Below are 22,376 nucleotides of genomic sequence, written 5' to 3'. Positions count from 1 at the left end.
TCCAAGTCCGAGCGGAGATTAGGGTTAACTATTATGGCACATCAATTAAACACAAACTTAACAAATTAACAACACAAAATGGAAACATCCTGATTTTATGGAAATTATTATAGTATTAATTATGCAAATTACCATATGGAATTGGCGTGATATAATATATGTAACTGAAATAATAATATTACACACAAAAAAAAAAACAGTACTATTTCTATATCACTTTGATCATTGGTAAGTACAGTACTATTTTGGGATTTTACGGGTAAGACCCTTTTTAGTTATTTTATATTTAATTATTTTATATATATGAAATTTTATACAAATAAAAATTATGACTATGGTTAGTGATAAACTTACATAATTCTACTACATAATCGAACTTTTTTTAACACTTTACATTGAAAATCGTTTTATAAACATTAATTGATTTAAAATAAATTTTATACTAATCATTTTGCAACACTTCGGAAAAAAATTTAAATTTTTACTAAAATATTTGTATACTTAAGCAAAACAATATTTTCTTACTAAATATTGTAAAATTAATTCAAATCAAGCTCAAAATCATGTTATGATTCAACATAAAATTTATATCTCTCTTATTTCTTATTGCTACATACTATAATACAATAAATAACAAAATTAACTTTTAATTAAATTCACATAAATATAAAAATTTAAAGATATTATGTACATGTACAATCATGTACATTTATATTTTCCCATTGCGAATAGTAAAGTATAATTAAATATTTAAAATTAAAGAATATTCGACAACACTATCACAATGTCAAACACATTCATGTCATTTGATCACACACATCGTTCATGCCACTTTTATTTATTTGAGCAAAAGCACGTTGTACATCTTTATACTTTTATTTTCTAGAGTACTAGACTATTTTAGATTTTCAAAAGTGTTTCTTTTTATATTTAATATCATCATCTTCTTAAATCTTAATCAACAATTAAAATAAAACCCAAAATACGCAGCCATAATATCTATCCAGATTCTAGTTTTTTCATTAGTTTGACATTATTTTATTTAATTATTTATCTTCATATTATTAGAAGTTTAAATATATCAAGAAATTCATCGTCCCAACTCCCAAGTTATTAGAAAAATATCAATATTAAAAAATACTAATCCATATAACTAAATAAATACACTTACGAACTTAGGTGTGATCCGTTGCTAACTTGCTAACCTGTCAATGCAATGTATTAAAAATGTCAACACGATGATACTGAAATGTCAACATAAATTGAAGTTGATATTTTAACAAATTATGTTGACATTGATATTTAAATGTCTAACGCAGTTTATAAAAATGTCAACACAAATATGAATTGACATTTTAATGTGATCGTATTGACATTTTTAATACACTGCATTGACGGGTTAACAAGTTAGCAACTTAAGAAAAGTTAGCATTTTAACGCACAACTTACATTATTTTACCCTCTCTCCATTTTTCTCTCCCACAATCCAAATGCATTAACGGCATCCAACCTATGATTAACTACTTTTAAGTTTTAACCATAACCACAACAAACTTTAATCTCCCCTCATCAAAACCTCTTTCAACAAATTCCAGATCACATATTAATCAAAAAAATTTAAAAACATCTTAATTAAATCCAACTTAAAATGCCCCTAATCGCCGACCTATCCCGTGTTTTCCTCGCCGGTGGCAACATCGCAATAAAATTCGTTGGAGAAAATTATACCAAGGTTTCGATCAAAGGGATTATACCGATCCACCCGTATTTTGGCAGCGAGGCGAGGACAAAGCTGGAGGCGGAAGCAGGCTCAGTGGAGGAGGTTAAGATGAACGACATGTTTTGGGGCGGATCGGGATTTCCACAGTTGCAATTTCGACAAGGCAGAGCTGGAGTGGGGGTTGTTTCCGGCAACAGCAGTGTTCGTTGCCGGAATGGATTTTCTGAAGAAGAAAGGGGTGAAAAACGTGCTTTTACCTGAGGCCGAGGAAGAAAAGCACGTTTTTCACCGTAGAAAAAAATTATGGCGGGGCTGCATTATATACTTCTTCAATCTTCAAATAATTATTTCATACTTTCTCCGTCCCAAAAAAGTTGAGTCGTATTCCTTTTTAGTCCGTCCCAATAAAGTTGAGTCATTTCTTTTTCTAAGAAAAGACAAAACATCTAATTACTCTTTTTTTATTCCATCATTTGCTTTATTCTCTCTTATCTTTCCTACTCTTTTCATCTCTCTTATTTATTTAATATAAATACTTAACTTCCGTGCCCAAAAGTTTTGACTCAACTTTTATGGGACAGAGGGAGTACTTCGTATTTCCTTTTTCGTTCGAATAAAGAAAACTATATTATTCACCTTTAGTATTTTTAATAATTGGACTCCATAATCCATTAATCGACCCTTATTATATTTTATTAATTAATATATAAAAATATGACTTACATTTTATTAAATTTTTTCGCTCACTTTTATCTTCTCCATAATCCATTAACCGCCATTATGCTTTGACAACATTGGCGATGTCCACTGCCAGATACAATAAAAATAAAATGGAATAATTAATAAGGGACGGATCAAAATAAAAAATTAAGAAAATTAATGGAGGACAAAAAGGAATAGCTTTTTCCATCAAGAGTTTTAGTGTTTGTACGCCATCTTCATTAACCCTAATCTCAACTTGCTATGTACCGTTCTTCTTTCGACTATACCACGTTTCCTATTGGTTTCAATTGAATTAACTTGATTAGAAAAGGAAAAATAAGGCGTGGTTATAAATATTTACACTCAATAGCAAGGCAACAACGACACATAAATTTAAAGGAAGGTATAAACGGTTACATAACTGAAAAACTAACAAACGCAATACGTTGAAAATCATGGCGTGCACGAGCTAATGCCTCTTCATCTTGAGCCACCACAGACACTTTTTGAAGAGATCTACTAGCATTATCAATTAGGTACAAAGTTAAAGCCAATTGTGTGACGGAGCACCAGAATATCGTGAGATTTCCAAATACTTTGGCGACAACTCGCATCTTGGTCCAATATATGTTTCCAACGTGCATTCATCATGTGAGGGCGGTAAAATCGGAAGCTGTAGACAAATTATAAACATGAGTCAATTGATGCAATGACTGATTCATCAACATATATCATACACCCAAATTAATGCATACCTTTATCACAAGTTTGTCCAATGAACTACATGCTTCAACCAAACGAACCAAACGAAAGAAATTGCACAAAAAATACGGGCCGAGACTAAACTTCACTGCAACAAAGGTCAACTCTAGATGTTTTACATTTACAAGATCAACCCATGACTTCTGATACATGTGGTACATCTACAAATTAAAATCACAAACACGAATATTTTACGGACACATATATATACACTCACACACACACATAAGAACATAAAATAATTGAAGATAAATTATTACCTCACATTCAGTTCTAACTTTAGCGGTGATGTGCATTATTTGGAGTTGGTCGCGTATACAAGCTGGCATTCCAGTAAAGAGCTCATCAAGCAATTTTAGAGGAAAAAATGCTTCAAGATAGAGTTGGGTAAGCTTGGGAGTATTACTAAGTTGCACAGAGCGTCCATCGATCAAGATACGCAGTGTCAAAGAAACGAGGCTAATAGTATCGCGAATCACAAAGGAGTGAGCTTTCAAGTACGTCAGGTTCAAATGCTTCAGTTTAGTGTGACCAACAATTGAGACATTTTCCAACCCGAAAGCATACTTAAGTTCCAAGGATTCAAGAGCAATGCAATTGGATAACAAAAGCTTCAAGTCTTGATCGGTCATTGTAGGGTCAAGTAGACACAAATCTTTAAGGCATTCAAATCCATTATTCTTATTTCGAAGTCTAAGAAACAGAGCCTCGTAATCAATATACGGGTTACCACGTAAATGAATTATTTCAGCTTTCTTAGATAGGGCAAACTCAAACCATTCATCAATATAATACTTGAAACATCTAGACATGCACGACCTGAACTCTTTTATCCGACCACCTCTGTGTAAACGCAAGACCCGTGTGACAGTAAATGCATAGTACCAATCGTTCGTATAAACCCTAGGTAAATATATTGGTAAACTGAAACGAGTGACATAGCGATGGAGATGCCGCCAACGAGTTGAAAGTATGGAAGTAGTAGTAGCTTCTACGAAGGTGAGTCGAGAGATTATAGATATGAGAAGATCAGTAGGCAAGTGGCTGATTCTATCTTCATTCCCCATCTACAATTCACATATTATAATTACTCATCACTAGACTACATACAAAATTGAAATATCATATACTAATACTTACCATCATAGCTTTAGTTAATCAATAATACGGCGACGAGACACCCGAAGCACCGGCGGAGGAAGCTAGGTTTCAATTGGGGAAGAGCGACGAGAATAAGTGATACGGCGAGAGAGAGAGCTAGGTTTCAATCGGAGAAGAGAGATTGGGAGTGAGGACCGATTCCACCCTATTCTTATTTATAATTTTGGCCAAGTTATAGTGAATTGAATTTGGGCCCAGCTTTAAAAATTATCCTAGTGCTGGGTTTATTTTTAATCAAACTCTCCCACGTTACAAATTTAGTTTTAATTGAGATCCAACTTAATTAATTTCCTATTTAAGTAATCTCAAGTATGTATATTAACCAAATTTGAGTCCCAATGCGACAATGTACCCTAGAACTAGTGTACACAAATGGAAATGGATCAGGGGTCTCCCTAAAGTTTGGCTGGTGAAGGTGGTCATAATCCTGATACGCAAATATTTAGATACTTTATTTTCTAAAAGAAATTAGACTGATCAGTCGGACTTTAAGTCTTAATAATGTAGTTTGAGAAAAAAAAATAACAAACTCAATGTAAAGGATGAAAAAGTATTTTAGAGTAAATAAAGATGACTAATTATGGACTTTAGTCTATAAATTATACTAGTATTTTAAAAGTGGATATTTATTTGTAATTAAAATTTTGATTATGATTGTCTAATCTTAATCAATGGTTTTTAGTTACTATTTTTTATGCATAATAATATGATGTAGTAGAAATCTTAGTTACGGGTGAGGTACTAGTTTTTATTATTCTATAATTTAGTACTTTTCCTAATCTATACAATATATAAAAAGGGAGTTTTGGGGGTGTTTAGGAAATAAGAGGAATTTTGAGGGTATTTAGGGAAATACCTATTTAAAATAGATATTTAAATGAATTAAAAGTATATAAAACTTGTGATTAGTGTTTGTTGGTTATCTAGTTTCCATAGTTAGTGGTAATGTTGCACAACAACATATGGTCGAAATTTTCTAGAGTAAATTTAATTTAATATTCTACTTGTATGTTGTTAACATTTAATAGTCTTCTCTTTTTATTTTTATTGCAGAAGTTGGAAAGCTTCATAATCAACATTCAAAGGACGACATCTAAGAGAGTATCAGATTCGATCGAAGCATGATTGGGCTTCCATTTAAATTTTATCAATTAATATTTTAAAAATATATCAATCTGTGCATAGCATAGGCGTGATACTAGTTTTAATCTAATGATAAAGATATTGTTACCACGTAATTTGTTCATGTGTATTATTCAGGAGGAGATCCTCTGCTGGGCTGAAAATGAGGTGCTGTGGTTAAAACGCAACTTATTGCAAATGAAACGCATCACTGCCACTTATCTTTTCCTTTTATATAATAGACTTATTTATATTGGATACCTTTTCATTTAAATATTTATAATTATTGTAACATTTAGTTAGATTTACAAATAAAAATTGCGGTTTAGATGCATCGCATACAGCATACTGGACTGAAATGCAACAAATTTTTATTTTTTCTTTTACTTGTATAATAATTAAAAAAATTTATGTTGTAGTATTAAATTTTCATCCATACGTATTATTTTTTACTTAAAATACTTACCAATTCTGAATATCACATCATCTTATACTCCTTCCATCTTACTGAAGATGTCTCACTTTATTTTTGGTTTTTTCCAACCGAGATGACTCGTTGCTAAAAATGAAAACATTTTTATTTTTTTTATTTTATTCTCTCTATTTAATACACAAAATAAAGTCATCTTCCTTGGGACAGACGCTTTACGTTTTTGTTTAATATTATTATTAACAAAAACATACTACTAATATATAATAAAAACAAAAAACATAAACGTAAAAGATTTCATTTAAATATTTTAAAATGTAGTTAGATTTTTTACTTAAAATACTTACCAATTTTACTACTCCTATATTCATAATACTCCATATTCTAGGATATACTGTACGCCATTGGTTAATATTATTATCTACAAAAACATACTAATATCTAACTAAACACTTAAAAATAAATCATTTACTATGATAGCTGATAGTATGATACTAATCGGTAAGTATTTGAATTTATTAATCTAACTAAATGATAAGTACTACAGTACAATATTTGTAACATCCCGAATCTTTCCTATCTTTTTAGTTGATCTTAAAAAGACGTTAAATGGATATCCGAATTTTTTTTTTTCCTTGTTTAATCTTCATTCCTTATTAACAATCAAAAGAGTATGTGATGTTTACGATAAATCGATAAGAGTTGTAATGTAGAGATAAGAGTTGTAATGTATGTTTAGTAATTAGCATACCCCTAAAGTATTAATTATCAAAGTATTAAGAGTTTGAATCTAAGAAAAAAAAAAAAGCATAATGGGCTTAACATAAAGCCATCTTGGGCTCAAATTAAGAAGAACAAAAAAATGCTTCAGCTTGGAGCCCACTCTTGAAAAACCCCATTTCACTAAAAGAGCCCAAAGTATCCAACACCAGACTCTTCAAATCAACAGCTGCGCTCCGCCTCTTTCTCCTTCTCCTTGATTACGCTCCTCCCATTCAAGCCACGTATTTATCCACCATCCACCTCCTGCTTGATTCTGCTCCTCCACCTCCTGCTTAATCACAACAAATATAATTCCAAAGTCTACACCACATTTACAAAAACCTTTTTGTCACAGAAATGAGAATTGGAGGAGAGTCGGGAGAGGGTGCAGTGAGAAATCTCAGGTAAATCCCAAGCCTTTCTTCCTTTCTTTCATATATGAACAAGCATATGCATACATAAATTGGAAGTAGAATCTGCTATAACAAGTTTAACAACCTATTCCATCTTTGAATCTTCCAAATAGCAAGACACATACTCACAATTCACCAAAATCATATAATAGACAAACAAAGTAAGCACAAGTTAAGAATCTTATCTCCCTAACCTGCCGGAATCTGGCAGCGACGCTCGACAAAGACAAGGACAGCCCCCACCCCGATAAGTTACTGATTTCACAACCTTTACAAGTTAAATTGCATAACTTTCAGATCTAAGATTATAAATCCTTAGAAAATGAAATAAAAGGGAAGAATAATAAATCAATCCCTACCTTTTGGAAGTTCGGAGGTTGAGGCGGTGCATGACAGTGACGGCGGTGAAATCCGAGAGGGAGAGGTGGAGGGCCTCGACGCCGAGCCACCGCGACAGCGACGGCGGTGGCAGATCCGAGAGGGGGGAGGGGCGGCGGCGGCGTGAGTGGATGCCGAGAGAGGAAGAGGGAATTGGGGAAGAAAGAGAGGGAGACGGAGGTGAGAAGAGAGAGAGAGAGAGAGATCGCCGGAGGCGGCGGTGGAAGGCGGCGCTGGACCTGGGCGGCGGCGGCGGCAGAAACAAGGTAGAGAGTGGAGAGGGAGATCTTTTCTTTGTTGGTAGAAATGAAGGAGAAGGAGAAGTATTTAGTGTATTAGTAATGGATTCTTTTATTTGGGCTAATGATTTAAATGTTTGGGTCTAGGAAAAGTAAGTTGAATCCAAGCCAAATTTCATAAGTTTGGGGCTGCAATACATAATTATGGAAGGGCCCAATTTCGAACTTAAATTATTTTGGGCCTAAGAATAAATTAGTTAAGTAAGCTAAGATAATTAGTCGCGATCCGAATTATTATAGTTTTGCGTAAAATTTATAGCAATGTATGGAGTATCAATTTGGTCGAAGCCCGAAAATAATAGAACAAGAAACATCTAATAATATATGAGTTTTAGAAACTCCTTAAAGATAAGTGAAATAATGAAAGAGAATTAATTATGAGGCATGCATTCCTATAAAAGTTTAAGAATTTCTTGAAGTTTGATTAGTATTTTCTACTATAGTGTGATGTTTCCAAAAAAAGATTGTCTCTGCAAGTTAAGGTCGGAGCGAAAAATTCAAGTTAAGGGAAGTAAATGAACGAGGTGAACTTTTCTATCCTACATACTAATGTGGATGAAAATATGAAAATGTGAATCTATGTTTGTTGTTTATGTAAATAATGTTGTCTTGCCATAAATGATTTGTTTTATGCCTATCTGTTTGGTTGGAACGTAAGAATCGAATTCGGGTCCAAGTGAGGGTGGTGTCCCTACTCGGATTAGTGTACACAAGTGGCCGTGGAAGGTGGCCACCTTCTACGGGTCACAAATAAAGTTATGGAGGCCGTGGGAGGTGGCCACCTCCCCGGCTGGAGAAAAAGGTAAGTGACCGTGGGAGAGCACCATCTCCACGGCACTTGGTGTTCAGATATGGCAAAAGAAAGAACGAACTTAGACTGATCAGTCGAACTTTAGCTCACAAAGAATTTAGTAAGCTCGGGTCTTTTAAGAGAAAACCCTCGAGTGTTACTGTGATGGCATGGCAATATTTTCATTTTATATATGTATTTTTCGGCAATGTGTTCACTGAGTATTTTTATACTCAGCCCTGCATATATTTCTAAATGTGCAGGTTGAGCAGTGACAGTGGAGAATGCTGAGTGGAGTTATGATTTTCCTTTTATTTTTAGTAGAGGCTCTCGGCGGTGCATGTCTCCATTCATGTGACCGTGTTCATTCCGCTGCGTAATAAGATTTTAGTTAACCTCGATTGTTCTTCTGTACTCTGATAATTATTTATTGAAAAGTAAGATTTTCATTCAAGTTCTGGTGATTAAGAGTTTGTTTGAGTTGTTTTCCCCTTTATTTCTAAGTGAATATTCAGTCATTATTTTCCCCTTTCTGTTCCCCTCTTCTTACTCCCTACCCCTAGTCACGGTTTCCCGGCTTTGCTATCCTTAGCAAAGTGCGGTCGTGACAATATTTATAATATTTAAATGAAAAGGTATCCAATATAAATAAGTCTATTATATAAAAGGAAAAGATAGGTGGCAGTGATGCATTTCATTTACAATATGTTGCGTTTTAGCCACAGCAACAAATGCTGTGATTTTCAGCCCACCAGAGGATCTCCTCCCGTATTATTCCTTGGACAGCGAATAGGAGATGTTACATATATGTTAATGTTAGTAATAATCATATTGAGTTTGTTTTTTCCATTAAAATCAATAAAAAAGATACATATGCATGATATAGTTGTTGACTGTTAATATAGCGTATTTTGTAGCAAGATGAATGATTTAAAGAAAACAAAGTATAAATATGAAGAAAAACAAAATTCAGATATCAAAATCCCAATTTAAGAGAAACGCAAGCCAGCCAAAATTGGTCTTAAAGAAAAAAGAGCACACAAGTTTAATACTAACAAAACATAGCCACCCTTGAGATCATTAACGACATCGTTTGGAATGGGAGTGACAGTCTCTAGTGTAGCACCCTCAACCATGAAACCGGGCTTCGGTCCCTCTGGCTGCCTCTTGGTGCTGATGATTTTGCCCTGAGCCTTCGCCACTTGTCGTTCTTCTTTATCCTCTCTTATGGCACCTCGACGGTTGGACGTGCTCCACGCGAAAATGAATCCTCTTCCGGATGATCCTGTTTCCAACCTTTACCACAAAACAACACACTAAATTTTAACCCGAAATACGGAAACAAGCTTAAACACATGCAAGAAATCAACAATTAGAAATACTAATATAACTATATATTCGTTGAGATTATGTTTAAACCAACTAACAAAGCTTCTAGTCATTCCTAATTAGCCGAATTAATATATACAATGTCCAAAAGAGATTCAGTTTCAAACCTAATCTATTAATGTAAATTAACATAGTAATTGCTGAAATTAGAATTCACCATTTAGGAAAACAACTATAGCACAAATTTATCATTGCTTAAACATACAATTAGAATTCATGGAGTATAATTAGGAATTTGTTTAAACCAATTAACACATTCCTAATTAGGCGAATTCAAAAGAGATTCAGTTTCAAAGCTCGTTCTACTGATCTATTAGAATTAATATAAATCTCAACATAAAATTTAATTCCTTAAATTGTCAATTCATTCTATGACTATCATTAGCAAAACCGATAAATCAAAAAACAAAACTACTGGAGTATTGATACGACCCTGATCAACGAGACAGTAAGCAATGAGGAAGGAGGGCTGCATGAACCCATGCAGCTACAACCACAACTGCCGGAGGGAGAGAAGGCGGCGAAGACGGTTCAGAGGGGCAGGCCGAAGACTAGAGCAGCCAAGAAGGATCGACCGCAGAGGAACGCTCCCCGTCCTGCCAAATATCGAGACTACGTCTGATATTAGAGATAGCATTATTTTGATTTGTTTTTTATTTTGTTTCCTTGTTTCGTAAGAACTATTTTATTTCAAGATAGAGTCAAATCTTTTCGGGTTTTCTTCTTTATTTTTTCCCGAATCGTAAGTCCGAATCAAGTAGGGGGAATTCTATAAATTATAGAATTCTCATAGATCGAGTCATTGAGAATTAAAGTAATAAACACACTTTTTCTCATCTCTTGCTCTCTAAACCCTAGCCTCACGTTAGGGCTGATAATTGCTACTGGAATTCATCTTTTTCGAGTGCTCTACCGATCGATAGGATCCCACAACCTATCAACTGGTGCTTTCTTGACGTTCTCTTCACCCGCCCCTTTGTTAACGATGTCTGCAGGTTCCGACTCCACGGCTGGAAATCCGCCGCCGTCAACCGAGTTCACTCTGAACGAGGTCGGCCGGATGGTGTACAACATGACGATCAGGCTCGCCTCTGACGAGAAGAAAATCAAGGCGAACTGTTTCGCTCATGAATCTTTTGAGCTACATCAGACGTCCCTCAACAAGAACGTCGAGGATCAGATGACCAGATTGCAAATTGCAGTCGAGGATTTGGGGAAGAAGCCGCCGGAGGGATCTGCTACCGTGACAGCGACAAGATCACGTGGATGGTCTCTGCCTCGTTCAACTCTTGTCAAACCGGTCGGATTCGATGCCGAGGCTTGGCCTCAACTGAAGATAAAACCCCCACGTTTCAGTGGTGAGGGGGTCAATATGTGGATTAAGAAGGTCCAGAAATACTACAATCACAATTTTACACCCTTGGCAGACAGACTCTACCTCACGGAATTCTTGCTGGACGATGCTGCAGCAGAGTGGTTCGGTTTTTGGGAGTCTAACAACGAAGGTAGAGGCTGGGAGGACTTCTTGTTGGATATTAAGCGGCTCTTCGACCCCGACCTATACGAGGACTACGTTGGCCGCCTCGCCTCCCTGCGCCAGATTGGGTCATTGGATGATTATTTGACTGAGTTTGAACCACTTCTCCGAAAGGTTTCAAATGTGGGTGACGGCACCTTGACATCCCTGTTTATCGCCGGGCTTGTTCCTTCGTTGAAACATGAGCTGCTAACGCGGCGTCCGTCGTCTCTGAGCGACGCCATAGCTCTGGCCCAGCAACTAGCCGCTTGCCAAGCTGCTGCTACACAGCCAATACAGCCCGCCAACCGGTCCCAGTGGCAGCACCGCGATCACCGGCCGACTGCTGCTACCGCCACCAACGGAGGGCCCGAAGACAGTCATCCCACAGCAGAAGCAACAGCGGGAGGGAGCCCCGCGTGACTACCCCATTATTCGGATTTCGGCCGCGGAGAGAGCAGACAGAACAGCCCGCAACCTGTACTGCCCGGAAAAATACACCGGGGAACATGTCTGTGCGAAGAAGTTCTATGCCCTTCTCGGGGAGGATAGTGATGACGAGGACGCAGATGATCCCATTAAGGCTCGCACATACGAGGATGGAGTGAATATGGCTATCACCGGAGATGTATCTCGTATTTTCGTCATCGGCCCAAAGATCAAGCCCCGCTCTATTCGCCTCACCGGCTACATACGTGATTCACCTCTGTCCATACTGATTGATGGGGGCAGTACTCATAACTTTATCAAACCCTCCGTCGCTGAAATGTTATGTTTACCTCTTCATGTTATTTCTCCTTTTTGCGTGTTTGTTGGCAATGGTGCTTCTATGCGTTGCGATTATGTGAGTTTACGCACGCCAATTGTTATGCAGGGACACTATTTTGATATTGATCTATTTCTTGCCTGCTTCTCCGCTATGGCTCCCCATATTTGTCGGAAAATATCTGACGGTGGAATTGGGTGTAGCAAATTCATGCTTATTTAGTAGAGACGAATCACTCCCTTCGAGTCTAGTTATAGTTTCCACACTCTTGGCATTCCCATCAGTTACACACCCAGCTAGAAGTACTTCTTTATCCTGTTCTTTTGGTTCATCACTAACTACTTTATCCTTATTTGCATTAGCTGCATCTTCCACCTCTTTATCCGCACCCTGTGGAACCTCAACTGATGTAACGGTTTGGACTTGAGGAGCCTCGTTTGAAGATAATCCGGTTTGAAGTTTATCATTGTCACTAAAACCACCACCACTATCCACGTTTTCACCTTCCAATTCTCTTTTCGCAGCATTTTTAACACTTTCTTCATTCTCCCCACTCTCTTTGGACTTTTCCACTGCAATGTAGCCATTGGAATTTCCATCCACATTTTTAACAGGAATTTCACTTTCAACATCATTTGCAACTGGACTTTCCTCTTTCAACCCATCATTAGCAACACTTTCCTCAACCACATCATTCTTCATACCACTTTCAGGCACAGTTTGCACTTCTGAATTAGCCTCAACACTGATTCCCTCTTCATTCTTACTTTCAGTGTCAACTTGCTCACCTGTTGGTTCAACATCCTCGACTGACATTGGCTCAGTAATCTGGCTTTCATGGTTAGTTTGAGCTTCCATTTCACTCATGGCATTGATCTGATCATTTGCTTCATTGCTCAGCTTATTTGAGTCGTCATCACCATTTCCATTTTGACTTGCATTCTCTGCAACAGTAACTGCAGAGGGAGGGTCATCCTATTTAAATTCACTCTTAAAGTCGAACACTTTATAATCGGCTTCTTTGATTTCATTCCCCGAATCAGGCTTTTGGGCGTCATGCATTTCTACATCTTTGTCATCCATTATGCTATCTATTCCACAAATTAGATTGATCAAAAAAGAAGAAACAAAATAGACAGAGGCCAATACAAGTATAAAACCAGAACGCCTGTTAGACCATTCATAAAAGTAAATGCACACAAATCATCGTTCAACACTATCCATCCAGGAATCGGAGCATTTCTAAACCCTAATTCCTCCAAATGTAATAAATAAATTGGAGTACAAAAAAAAAAACTTGCGTGCATGAACCGAATCTCATAAACAACAATTCAGTGGGCGGAACAGTCAAAACACCACGAAAACCAATATCAGATCAATTCAAATTCCAGATTCACATGCAGCGACAAATTCAACACACGCTCACGAATTCATGCAGGCAAACCTGCGAAACACTCACCTCAGAAAGCAGCTCGAGGTAACGAAGGGCACAAGTCCGTCGCAATGGAGATGCAATAGAATTCAAGTCTGGAGTCAATACATTGGTGAGTTAGAGAAAAATGAGGATTCTGCATGCACACAAATTCCAGTCCAAAATGTTGTTAACTTGGGGAATAATTAGGAGAAAATTGAAACGTCATTATAATCCAAACAGCGATTACATAGTACGATAGGGCGAATCGTTAGCAAAGAGGTAGATAGAGAGAGCACCTTGAAACGCCGGAGAGAGAGAACGGCATAGAAAGTCCCCTGCTTCTGCGGTTGCCTACTTCAATACAACGATGTAAAACACACCTGGATATAGATTTACCGTTCCGAAATGCCCATTTTGCCCTTCTAATTTTGACCGCAATTTGATTTTTATACTACTATTACTCTATTAGTATTGGATTATTATTGTGTCAATTTTTTTGATGGAGATTACAGACGGTGAGATTTCTGATTTGTTAAAAACTTAAAATTGGTATACGGTAGTAAGTGTATTGGTGTTATAGAATAGTTATAGGTGTTTAATGGTTTTTATTGTCATATTATCTTCATATCTATTGTTTCTAATGTTATTGAATCAACGGATTTAAATAGAAAATAAAAATTATTAGTATCAGCTTAGATGGGCTTTTTTTGCTTATAAGTAGGTGCATATATGTGAATATTATATTACTTACTGCATTAGTTGATTGAACCATGACTTGAATTATCTATATTTTTTTCATAAAATCTCAGACCTGTAAAAAGCCCATTTGGTTATTGGTGGGTGATATGATTTTGATTTTCTACTGTTAGACCGTATAAATCTTGCTTTGTTTTCAAATTAGTAATTTAGCAAATATTGTGAAATTATGAAAATCGTTATATTGTTTTGAAAATTTGGAATTATCTTCAATTCGATGTAAATTTTATTTGCTAAACATTATCATATTCAATTGACATGCACTCTGATTCAAAATAGACTTTAACATGTTAATTTAAAAGTAATACTGTAACAAAATTTGAGTAAGATTGTTTCCGTTATCAAAATTATAAATGGAATCAACATTTGAATGTTTATTACTTTGTAGCGCTACCATTAAACTAAAATGGCTATACGTATATTAAATGAGCTATGAATTGCATAATGAGTTTTATTAAACAAGTGTGAAATGGGTAACGGTTTGTGTAATAGAATTTTCATTTTCATTTATAAAATATTAATGTTATGCAATTAATGAATTTTATCTCTCTAATCCCATTAATCTTACTATCATGATTTTGGGTATAATCATCTAATGAAGAATTCAATTTAGAAAGTTGTAAATAATTTTTTACATTTATGTAATTCTATACATATATTTTAAAAATATAGTAAGATGACACATTCCTTAGCCGGCATAGGGTTTTAGGAATAATGGGTTAATGTGTTTAATTGGAGAGATAAAAGGTGGGTGGAAGTATTAAAATAGAGAGAGAAAGAAAGGTGAATATTTTAATAGGAGTGAGAAAAAGTGGTTGAGTGTATTAATTGGAGAGAGAAAGTTTCCAAATAAGGAAATGTGTCATCTTGGTTGGGACAAACTAAAAAGGAAAACGTGTCATCTTAAGCGGGACGGAGGGAGTAGTATTTATTATATATTCTTGGCCCGAAATGATTATGAAGAAACAAATATGGGTATATGGTGACCTATATACATAGGTGGTGTTCGGTTTGCAAGATAGAATAATTTCAAGATACAATCTAGGATTGAGTTGTGAGATTATTTTAGTTATAGGGGGTTAGCTATGACTAATTATCCCATGATTATATATCTAGGATTGAACTGTGGGGTTGAATCTCATGAACCAAATACACAATAAATTTACAATTATGCAAACCGAACACCCTCGTAGTGAATTCATTAAAAATAATACAAGGCCAACTGAAGTTTTTTTTTTTTTTTTGGGGTGATTATTACTGATAATTAAATAGTAAACAAAATAGTAGTATGAATTCCTAATAATTTACGCCTAAAAAAAAAAAAAATTAACTGTGGAGTGTGTGCAATTAGACAAACGTAACTTATGGTATTGGTAAGCCCAACATACAATTTAATTTGAAAATGATGCCCAATTGGACGCACATGTGTGTTAAATTAAAACATTAGGTTAGGTTTTTAAAAACAACTCATTCTTCCCAATATAATGTTTTTATATAATTAATTTTAAAAAATATTGGTTTAACTTAAAAAATAATAAATGCCTTGAGCTTATTATATGTTGAATAAATCTCTGAACTCTTAAATCTCATTAAATTAAATCATAAAATATATTTTGATGACAAAGCCTTGTAGCTTATATGTTTAAGGGTCCAAAAAATAAAATTTTCCATCAAATATGGTCAATTAAATATTAATTATTTTAAACTCACAACATCCCTGAAAATAAAAGGAAAAAATGAAAAAAATCCCATAGAATTTAAGTTTAGAGATGAACATCACCAATGATTAAGCTAGTACTCCCTCCGTTCCCTCATAGTTGGGGCGGAACTTTTCGGCACGGAGTTTAAGAAATGAATGTTGAGTGTGTTAAATAAATAGATAAAAAGGTAAGAAAGAGAAAAAAGGTAGAGAGAATAAAGTAAAAAGTGAATAAAGTAGAGAAAATAAAGTAAGAGAGAGGAAAAAGTTACTAAATATGGAAATGACTCAATTATAAGGGAACTTCCCGAAATGGAAAAATGACTCAACTATGAAGGAACGGAGGGAGTACTACTTACTTGTACACAATTTAAGTGTAAGCATTTACGTCATATCTCAACAGAAATTGACAATAGCAAATTTGTATTATGCCGATATTGCTGTAAGCACAAATAAAAATATTAGCAAGTGGAAAAGGTAGTGCAGAAACTATCCTAGAATAATTAGTACATACACGGAGACGGAGTGTAAAATTTCGTGACATTAGATATTACTTCCTCCGTCCCTTTAATATAATGGAAAGTAAGTTGAAAAAATTGGTAGGATGTGGATCTTATTTTAAAGTACTGTATTAATTTTATAATAAAATATGAATGAATATAGGTTAGTAGAATGTGAGATCCACTACTAAAAATGGTAAAAAAGTGAAATGTGATAAATTTTATGGAACAGACGAAACTGGAAAAATGTGATAAAATTTCAAAGACGGAGGAAGAGTATGTATTTGCCTATTTGGTCTAATTAAGCATATACGGCAGACATATAGAAGTTTAGAATATAAAAGTATGAGTTATTTGGGAACCACAAGCTTCATTTTCGTAATGATAATATTATAAATATCATTAAGTAACAATCATCGGTTATAAAATTTATTAAGTCATGTAATCCTAATTGCAACGCGTTTAAACTTATATAATATCTTTTTTGGGAAATAATGTAGTACATAAATTTATGTGATGTAGACATATAACTATAAAAGTACTCCCCCGCCTCGTTAGAAATGAACACATTTGTTTTTCGGCACGAGATTTTATATAGTGTTATTTTGTAAGTTAATGAGGAAAGAATAAAGTAAAAGAGATATAAAAGTAGAGATGATATTGTTTATATTTTGGCCATGTTTGGTTGGCGGGAAAGTAAAGTTGGCAAGGAAAATGATTCCTGAAAAATGAATCATGGAAATCATATTCATAGTAACTTTACTTTCCTATATTTGAAAAATATCAAGATTTTAAATTTATATTTAATTTAAACACCAAACTAAAAATATACTTAAATAAAAAAATAATATTGTAAATTTTTAATTAAATTATTAATTATAAATATTAATAATAATTATATAATTATATTTATTATTACGATGGATAGTTTAAATATGGATTATCCATAGTAATATATAATAATATAATTATAATTGTAGTTATATGGAGTATTATAATACTCATTTATTATAATAATAAATATAATAATTATTATATTATAATTATAATGTTTATGGATATTATAATTGAATAAATTTTATAATTAAAATTGCACTATGGCTTTATTGATTAATTATTAATTTATAAAATTTACTAATAGTTATTATTTATTATAAGATTTATATTATATAATTATATTTTAATTATTTAATAAAATTATTATTACTATTATGAATTATTATAAAATATAAATATAATTATGATAATTTTAATTATAGTATTTATTATAGTGAAATTAAGTATCATTTTTTAAACATTGTAATTGTTATTATAATTATTATTATTATTATTATTATTATTATTATTATTATTATTAAACTATACTATATTGCTTAAATATGTAAGAATCCTAAAACAGGGAAAAAGAATACCTAAGAAAAGTTAGGATTCAGAATCCTGGAAAGTTGTACTAACTTCTTTGTTTCCGGATTCTGATTACTTTCCCAGTTTGATTAAAAACTGAAACAAACGCAGGAATTTAAAATTTAAGGAATCAGATTACTTTCCCAGTCAGAATCCTGACAACCAAACATGACATTTAGAAAATGTTTTATTTTTAATAGGACAACCCAAAAAGAAAATCGTTTCATTTTTAATGAAACAAAAGAGGGAGTATATAACAACAGATATTATTTCCCAAAATGCCTCCAACCTAATTAATTAATGTCTTATATTTAAAGTATATAATACTACAACTATAAAATAAAGAAAACAAAGAGATGTGGTAGTATCGAAGTTTGATTCATATGCATAATTATTTAATCCTATCTTCTGCGTAACTTTATCTTTATTACTTTTGTTAACTCTAAAATAATAACAATAGAAAAGGAATTTCAATACTATAAATGCGACGCCGTTTCGGCTGCATGCAGCAGATTTACGTGCGTAATCTTTTCTCGTGTTTCTTGCAATAAAAAAAAGGGTCTTTGCTTTTCAGTCTTATACATTTATTGGGAAATGCTTAAGATTTTTGTAATTCCAATCTAGAAGTTTTCTTTAATGAGGATGAAGAAACGTGATCTACTTTGATATCTAAATTTCTACATGATTCGTTTATGGCGTGATTTTCTTGAACACAAGGTACCTTTAATTTTATGTCTAATTTTATGGACTTTTATGTACTAGTACTATATATGTGTATTGCATGTTGATATTTCTTGCTTCTTTTTGGGAAAGATTAAATCTTTTCATGGTTGCGATTTCATATTCTGGCAGAGTTCATCTCTCTCTCTCTCTCTCTCTAGAATAGTCTTGATTGCGATGGTTTGACTCTGATTGGCGTGGTGCATAATTATACGCAAAACTCGTGACACAAAAAGATAAAAAAAAATGTCAACTGTTGTATGTACAAGCTAGCTTCTGCTAAAGTGATAAATATGGCAGTAAATATGCAAACTAGTAGCCCGAAATTTTGTGGCAGTTCTTGAAATTAATATCTAAATTTGGAATTGCATAATGAAGGAATGCCTAAATCATGTTAGCATTTTGGATATTAAATGAATCCAAGAAAAAGGGTGGCTTAATGCTAAGGTGGAATATATTCACAAAAGTTGAAATTATCTAGTATGAGAAGTTTGCAATTGCAACTATGTCAGGAAACTGATGTTATTGTGATTTAGAGGCTTTGATGGTATAAAGCTGGCCAAAGCTTAAAGGTTGAGGTATTGCTGTTTGGAAATGCAAAAATGGCCCTTTTGGATCTATTCGCGGCGTCTTCTGTTCCTGTGGTGAAAGTGCTTCTGGTGACTGCGTTGAGCTCGTATCTTGCTGTGGATCACGTCAACATTCTAGGAGACGATGCTAGGAAGCATTTGAACAATGTAAGTTGTGCTTCGAGTTTTTAGTCCTTAACAAGCTTTGCGAGTTTATTTCCCGATGTGTATGTATATCCTCATTTTTGACTACTTATTTAGATATTGTAGCATCATAAGTTTCTCTAAACAGAAATTTGTTGTTGGCGATTGGAAATGAAGTTTCTTTTGGCTTGTGCTTGTGCTTCTCTCTGTTTCAGTCTTTCATGTTAGTCGGAAAATACGATAAAGTTTTGCATGTTCAGATTCTATGTCTAGAAAATGAATTAAGACAGTGCATAGTGCTAGATTGTGAAGATCTGGATGGTTAGAAAGTAGTATTTATATGTGCATATTGTTGCCTTTGAACGTCTACTGGTTTCCAAACGATAACACAATCTGTTGTAAATGATCATGTTATCTTGTGTGGACAGATTACGTTCTTTGTTTTTAACCCAGCCCTCGTCTACAGCAACTTAGCCAGCACATTAACATTTGAAAGCAGGTTGAGTTGTAAGTTTTCTTCACATACCAATAATGCATTTTTGTGTTTCCCGGGCCTCTCATGCAATATATCTAACTGCAGGTGGTTCATGCCCTTTAATATCCTCATCACCTTCATATTTGGTTCTGTGCTAGGATGGGTGGTCATTCAATTCACGAGACCTCCTTCCCATCTTCATGGACTCATTATAGGTTGTTGTGCTGCAGGTTGTGTGCCAGTCCCGACCACATTCTTGAATTTTCTTCTAATACATGCTTGGTTTTAAAGGGTGTAACATAGCATCATATTCAAGCAACTTCTTGTAATTTGGCTTGGCTAAAAACCGCAAAGAATCCAATGACCTAACATACTAGTGCATTTGTGTAAATAGGGAACTTGGGAAACCTGCTTCTGATCATAATCCCAGCAGTGTGTAGAGAGAGTGGAAGCCCTTTTGGCGACACTGATGTTTGCGTCAAATACGGAATGGCATACGCCTCACTCTCGATGGCAGTAAGTATTGTATTCTGTGTGAAAATCATATATTAAGCTCAAGAAATTTAAGAGTGTGTTTTTTATGCTTTAGATAGGAGCAATTTGTCTGTGGTCCTATGTATACAATATCGTTAGAGTATCCTCAAGTCGGAGCTCAAGGGAAGTCAGAGATCATTGACTCTCCCACCCATAAGTCATCAAGAGAGGGCTCTCCGTCTTCGTCTGGGAAGAGCCTGACAGATCCTTTACTTTCTGAAACTGAGGACCATGAAAAGGGATTAGGACATGGATTTGAGAGCAAGCCTCATCAGGTAATACCTCTGCATCTTTTACAAAGTAATTTTTTAAATGTAAAAGATTGATTGCAGGTTTCTGTAGCAGACAACATAAAGCAAAGATTGGGGTTAGTTTTCAATAAGATGAACTTGAAGAAGATATTAGCACCATCAACGACAAGAGCGGTATTGTTTCTTTGCTTGCAAATAGAACACATGCAGCATCTGCATCACTACTCTGATAAACATTAGTATCTTTTTGTCCACCGTTAGTCGGGTTTGTAGTTGGACTCGTGCCACAAATCCGAGGACTGCTAATCGGTGATGAAGCTCCATTCCATGTACTACAAGACACTGCACTTCTGATCGGGTAAATCTTCTAGCACCTAATTTTCAGTTGCAACCTTAGTCTTAAGTTGTTGTCAATCATTGCAGGGATGGAGCCATTCCAGCTGTCACGCTTGTCATGGGTGGAAACCTTTTAAGAGGTTGATGCCTGATAAAAAATTAATCATTGTGATGGTTTTTTGGAACTTCCATTGCATAAATATTGTTTGTTCATTTATTGCAGGTTTAAGAGGTTCGGGAATTCAGAAGTCTGTTATATTTGGAGTTCTAGGTGTTCGGTACCTTACCCTGCCGCTGTTAGGCATTGCAGTGGTTAAAGGGGCGAACCGGTTGGGTTTAGTGCATGATAATCCACTGTATGAGTTTGTTCTTTTGCTGCAATTTGCCATTCCCCCTGCAATGAACATTGGTATGTCAGGTCTCTGTTTCAATTTTCAAAGATGTTGGTTTGTGTTAATGAGTGAAATGATAATTTTTCAACTGCAACTTGTGATATGTTAGGAACAATAACTCAATTGTTTGGTGCTGGTGAGATGGAATGCTCTGTGATTATGTTATGGTGTTATTCCTTGGCTTCTGTTGCTCTCACAATATGGTCAACATTTTTTCTGTGGCTCGTCTCTTATTGAACGCGCATTACTAAGGGATGAATGAAATAGCGCTCAACGAGGCAACACAACACAATGCTGGACTTATTTGATGGTTTAACAAACTTTGATTGGAGATCCATAGGATCTGCAGGTTACTTTTTAATGATTTTGGATGTTAGCTTGTGTTGTAGCTTGTAGGTGTGCGAATCAGTGATTAGTTCAACTGTAATAGGTGATAATGTTGTTGTAGACGAAATTCATTTGTTGTATTTAAGTGCTTTCGACTAAATGATGTTGAAGACATGACATGAAACAGTTACAATTCCAGCAAATTTGATTGTTTAATAGTAACATACTAACTACAGCTACTACAGTATTGAAACCAGAGAGCATAGTTCGCCTAAAAGATGCAGGCTCACTCTCATCCAGTTTACTAGCTCCAGGCAGTCTGCATTCATCAAATTTAAATTAGTGAGAACAAGGTAGGAAAATGAGCTGGGATTTCAAGAACTACTACTCCTGAAAATGTGTAGAGGCTGTTGCAGCTTAGAGTCTTGTCACCAATTCAGGTTCAACTGAGACATTCAAAATTCAATCAACCAAAATATCTCAAAATGTGTTGCAGCTTGATTAATATGAATATATAGTTCTTGGGTGTTTGTTTCAGTTAGTTAGAGATTGCATAAACACTGATATACAAGAAGCTAGCAAGCTCGTGGTTCTTGTTCGTGGATGTAGATCAATTAAACAGTGCATCAGTGGATGTGGGTGGGC

The 22,376-nt window shown here is 34.7% G+C and overlaps 2 protein-coding genes and 1 pseudogene across 5 annotated transcripts; 1 reads left to right on the top strand and 2 right to left on the bottom strand.

Moving 5' to 3' along the window:
- Positions 1–2,799: 2,799 nt before the first annotated feature.
- LOC125199668 lies at positions 2,800–3,895 on the bottom strand. 4 transcript variants are annotated; one of them, XR_007172636.1, is made up of 4 exons: positions 3,591–3,781; positions 3,445–3,506; positions 3,178–3,272; positions 2,800–3,095 (listed from the first exon to the last, which is right to left on the bottom strand). XR_007172636.1 is itself a non-coding variant. In XM_048097667.1 (4 exons), the coding sequence occupies exons 1-4, from the start codon at positions 3,814–3,816 to the stop codon at positions 2,967–2,969; spliced, it is 567 nt and encodes a 188-aa protein (XP_047953624.1). In that variant the 5' UTR covers positions 3,817–3,895; the 3' UTR covers positions 2,800–2,966. The 4 variants fall into 4 exon arrangements, 2 of the variants coding, with proteins under 2 accessions (XP_047953624.1, XP_047953589.1); XM_048097667.1 differs by having other exon boundaries at positions 3,178–3,327; positions 3,591–3,895; XM_048097632.1 differs by having other exon boundaries at positions 3,178–3,327; positions 3,445–3,895.
- Positions 3,896–6,645: 2,750 nt separating this feature from the next.
- On the bottom strand, positions 6,646–11,002 carry LOC125224200. Its single transcript, XM_048127561.1, has 5 exons — positions 10,842–11,002; positions 9,601–9,835; positions 7,432–7,832; positions 7,267–7,327; positions 6,646–6,948 (listed from the first exon to the last, which is right to left on the bottom strand). Exons 1-5 carry the CDS (start codon positions 11,000–11,002, stop codon positions 6,835–6,837), a joined length of 972 nt encoding a protein of 323 aa, XP_047983518.1. The 3' UTR covers positions 6,646–6,834.
- Positions 11,003–19,305: 8,303 nt separating this feature from the next.
- Positions 19,306–21,641, top strand: LOC125224190 (annotated as a pseudogene).
- Positions 21,642–22,376: the final 735 nt, after the last annotated feature.

Source organism: Salvia hispanica, chromosome 1 (genome assembly GCF_023119035.1).
Source record: "Salvia hispanica cultivar TCC Black 2014 chromosome 1, UniMelb_Shisp_WGS_1.0, whole genome shotgun sequence".
Taxonomy (NCBI): domain Eukaryota; kingdom Viridiplantae; phylum Streptophyta; class Magnoliopsida; order Lamiales; family Lamiaceae; genus Salvia; species Salvia hispanica.
This window is presented reverse-complemented; position numbering and strand designations above follow the sequence as displayed.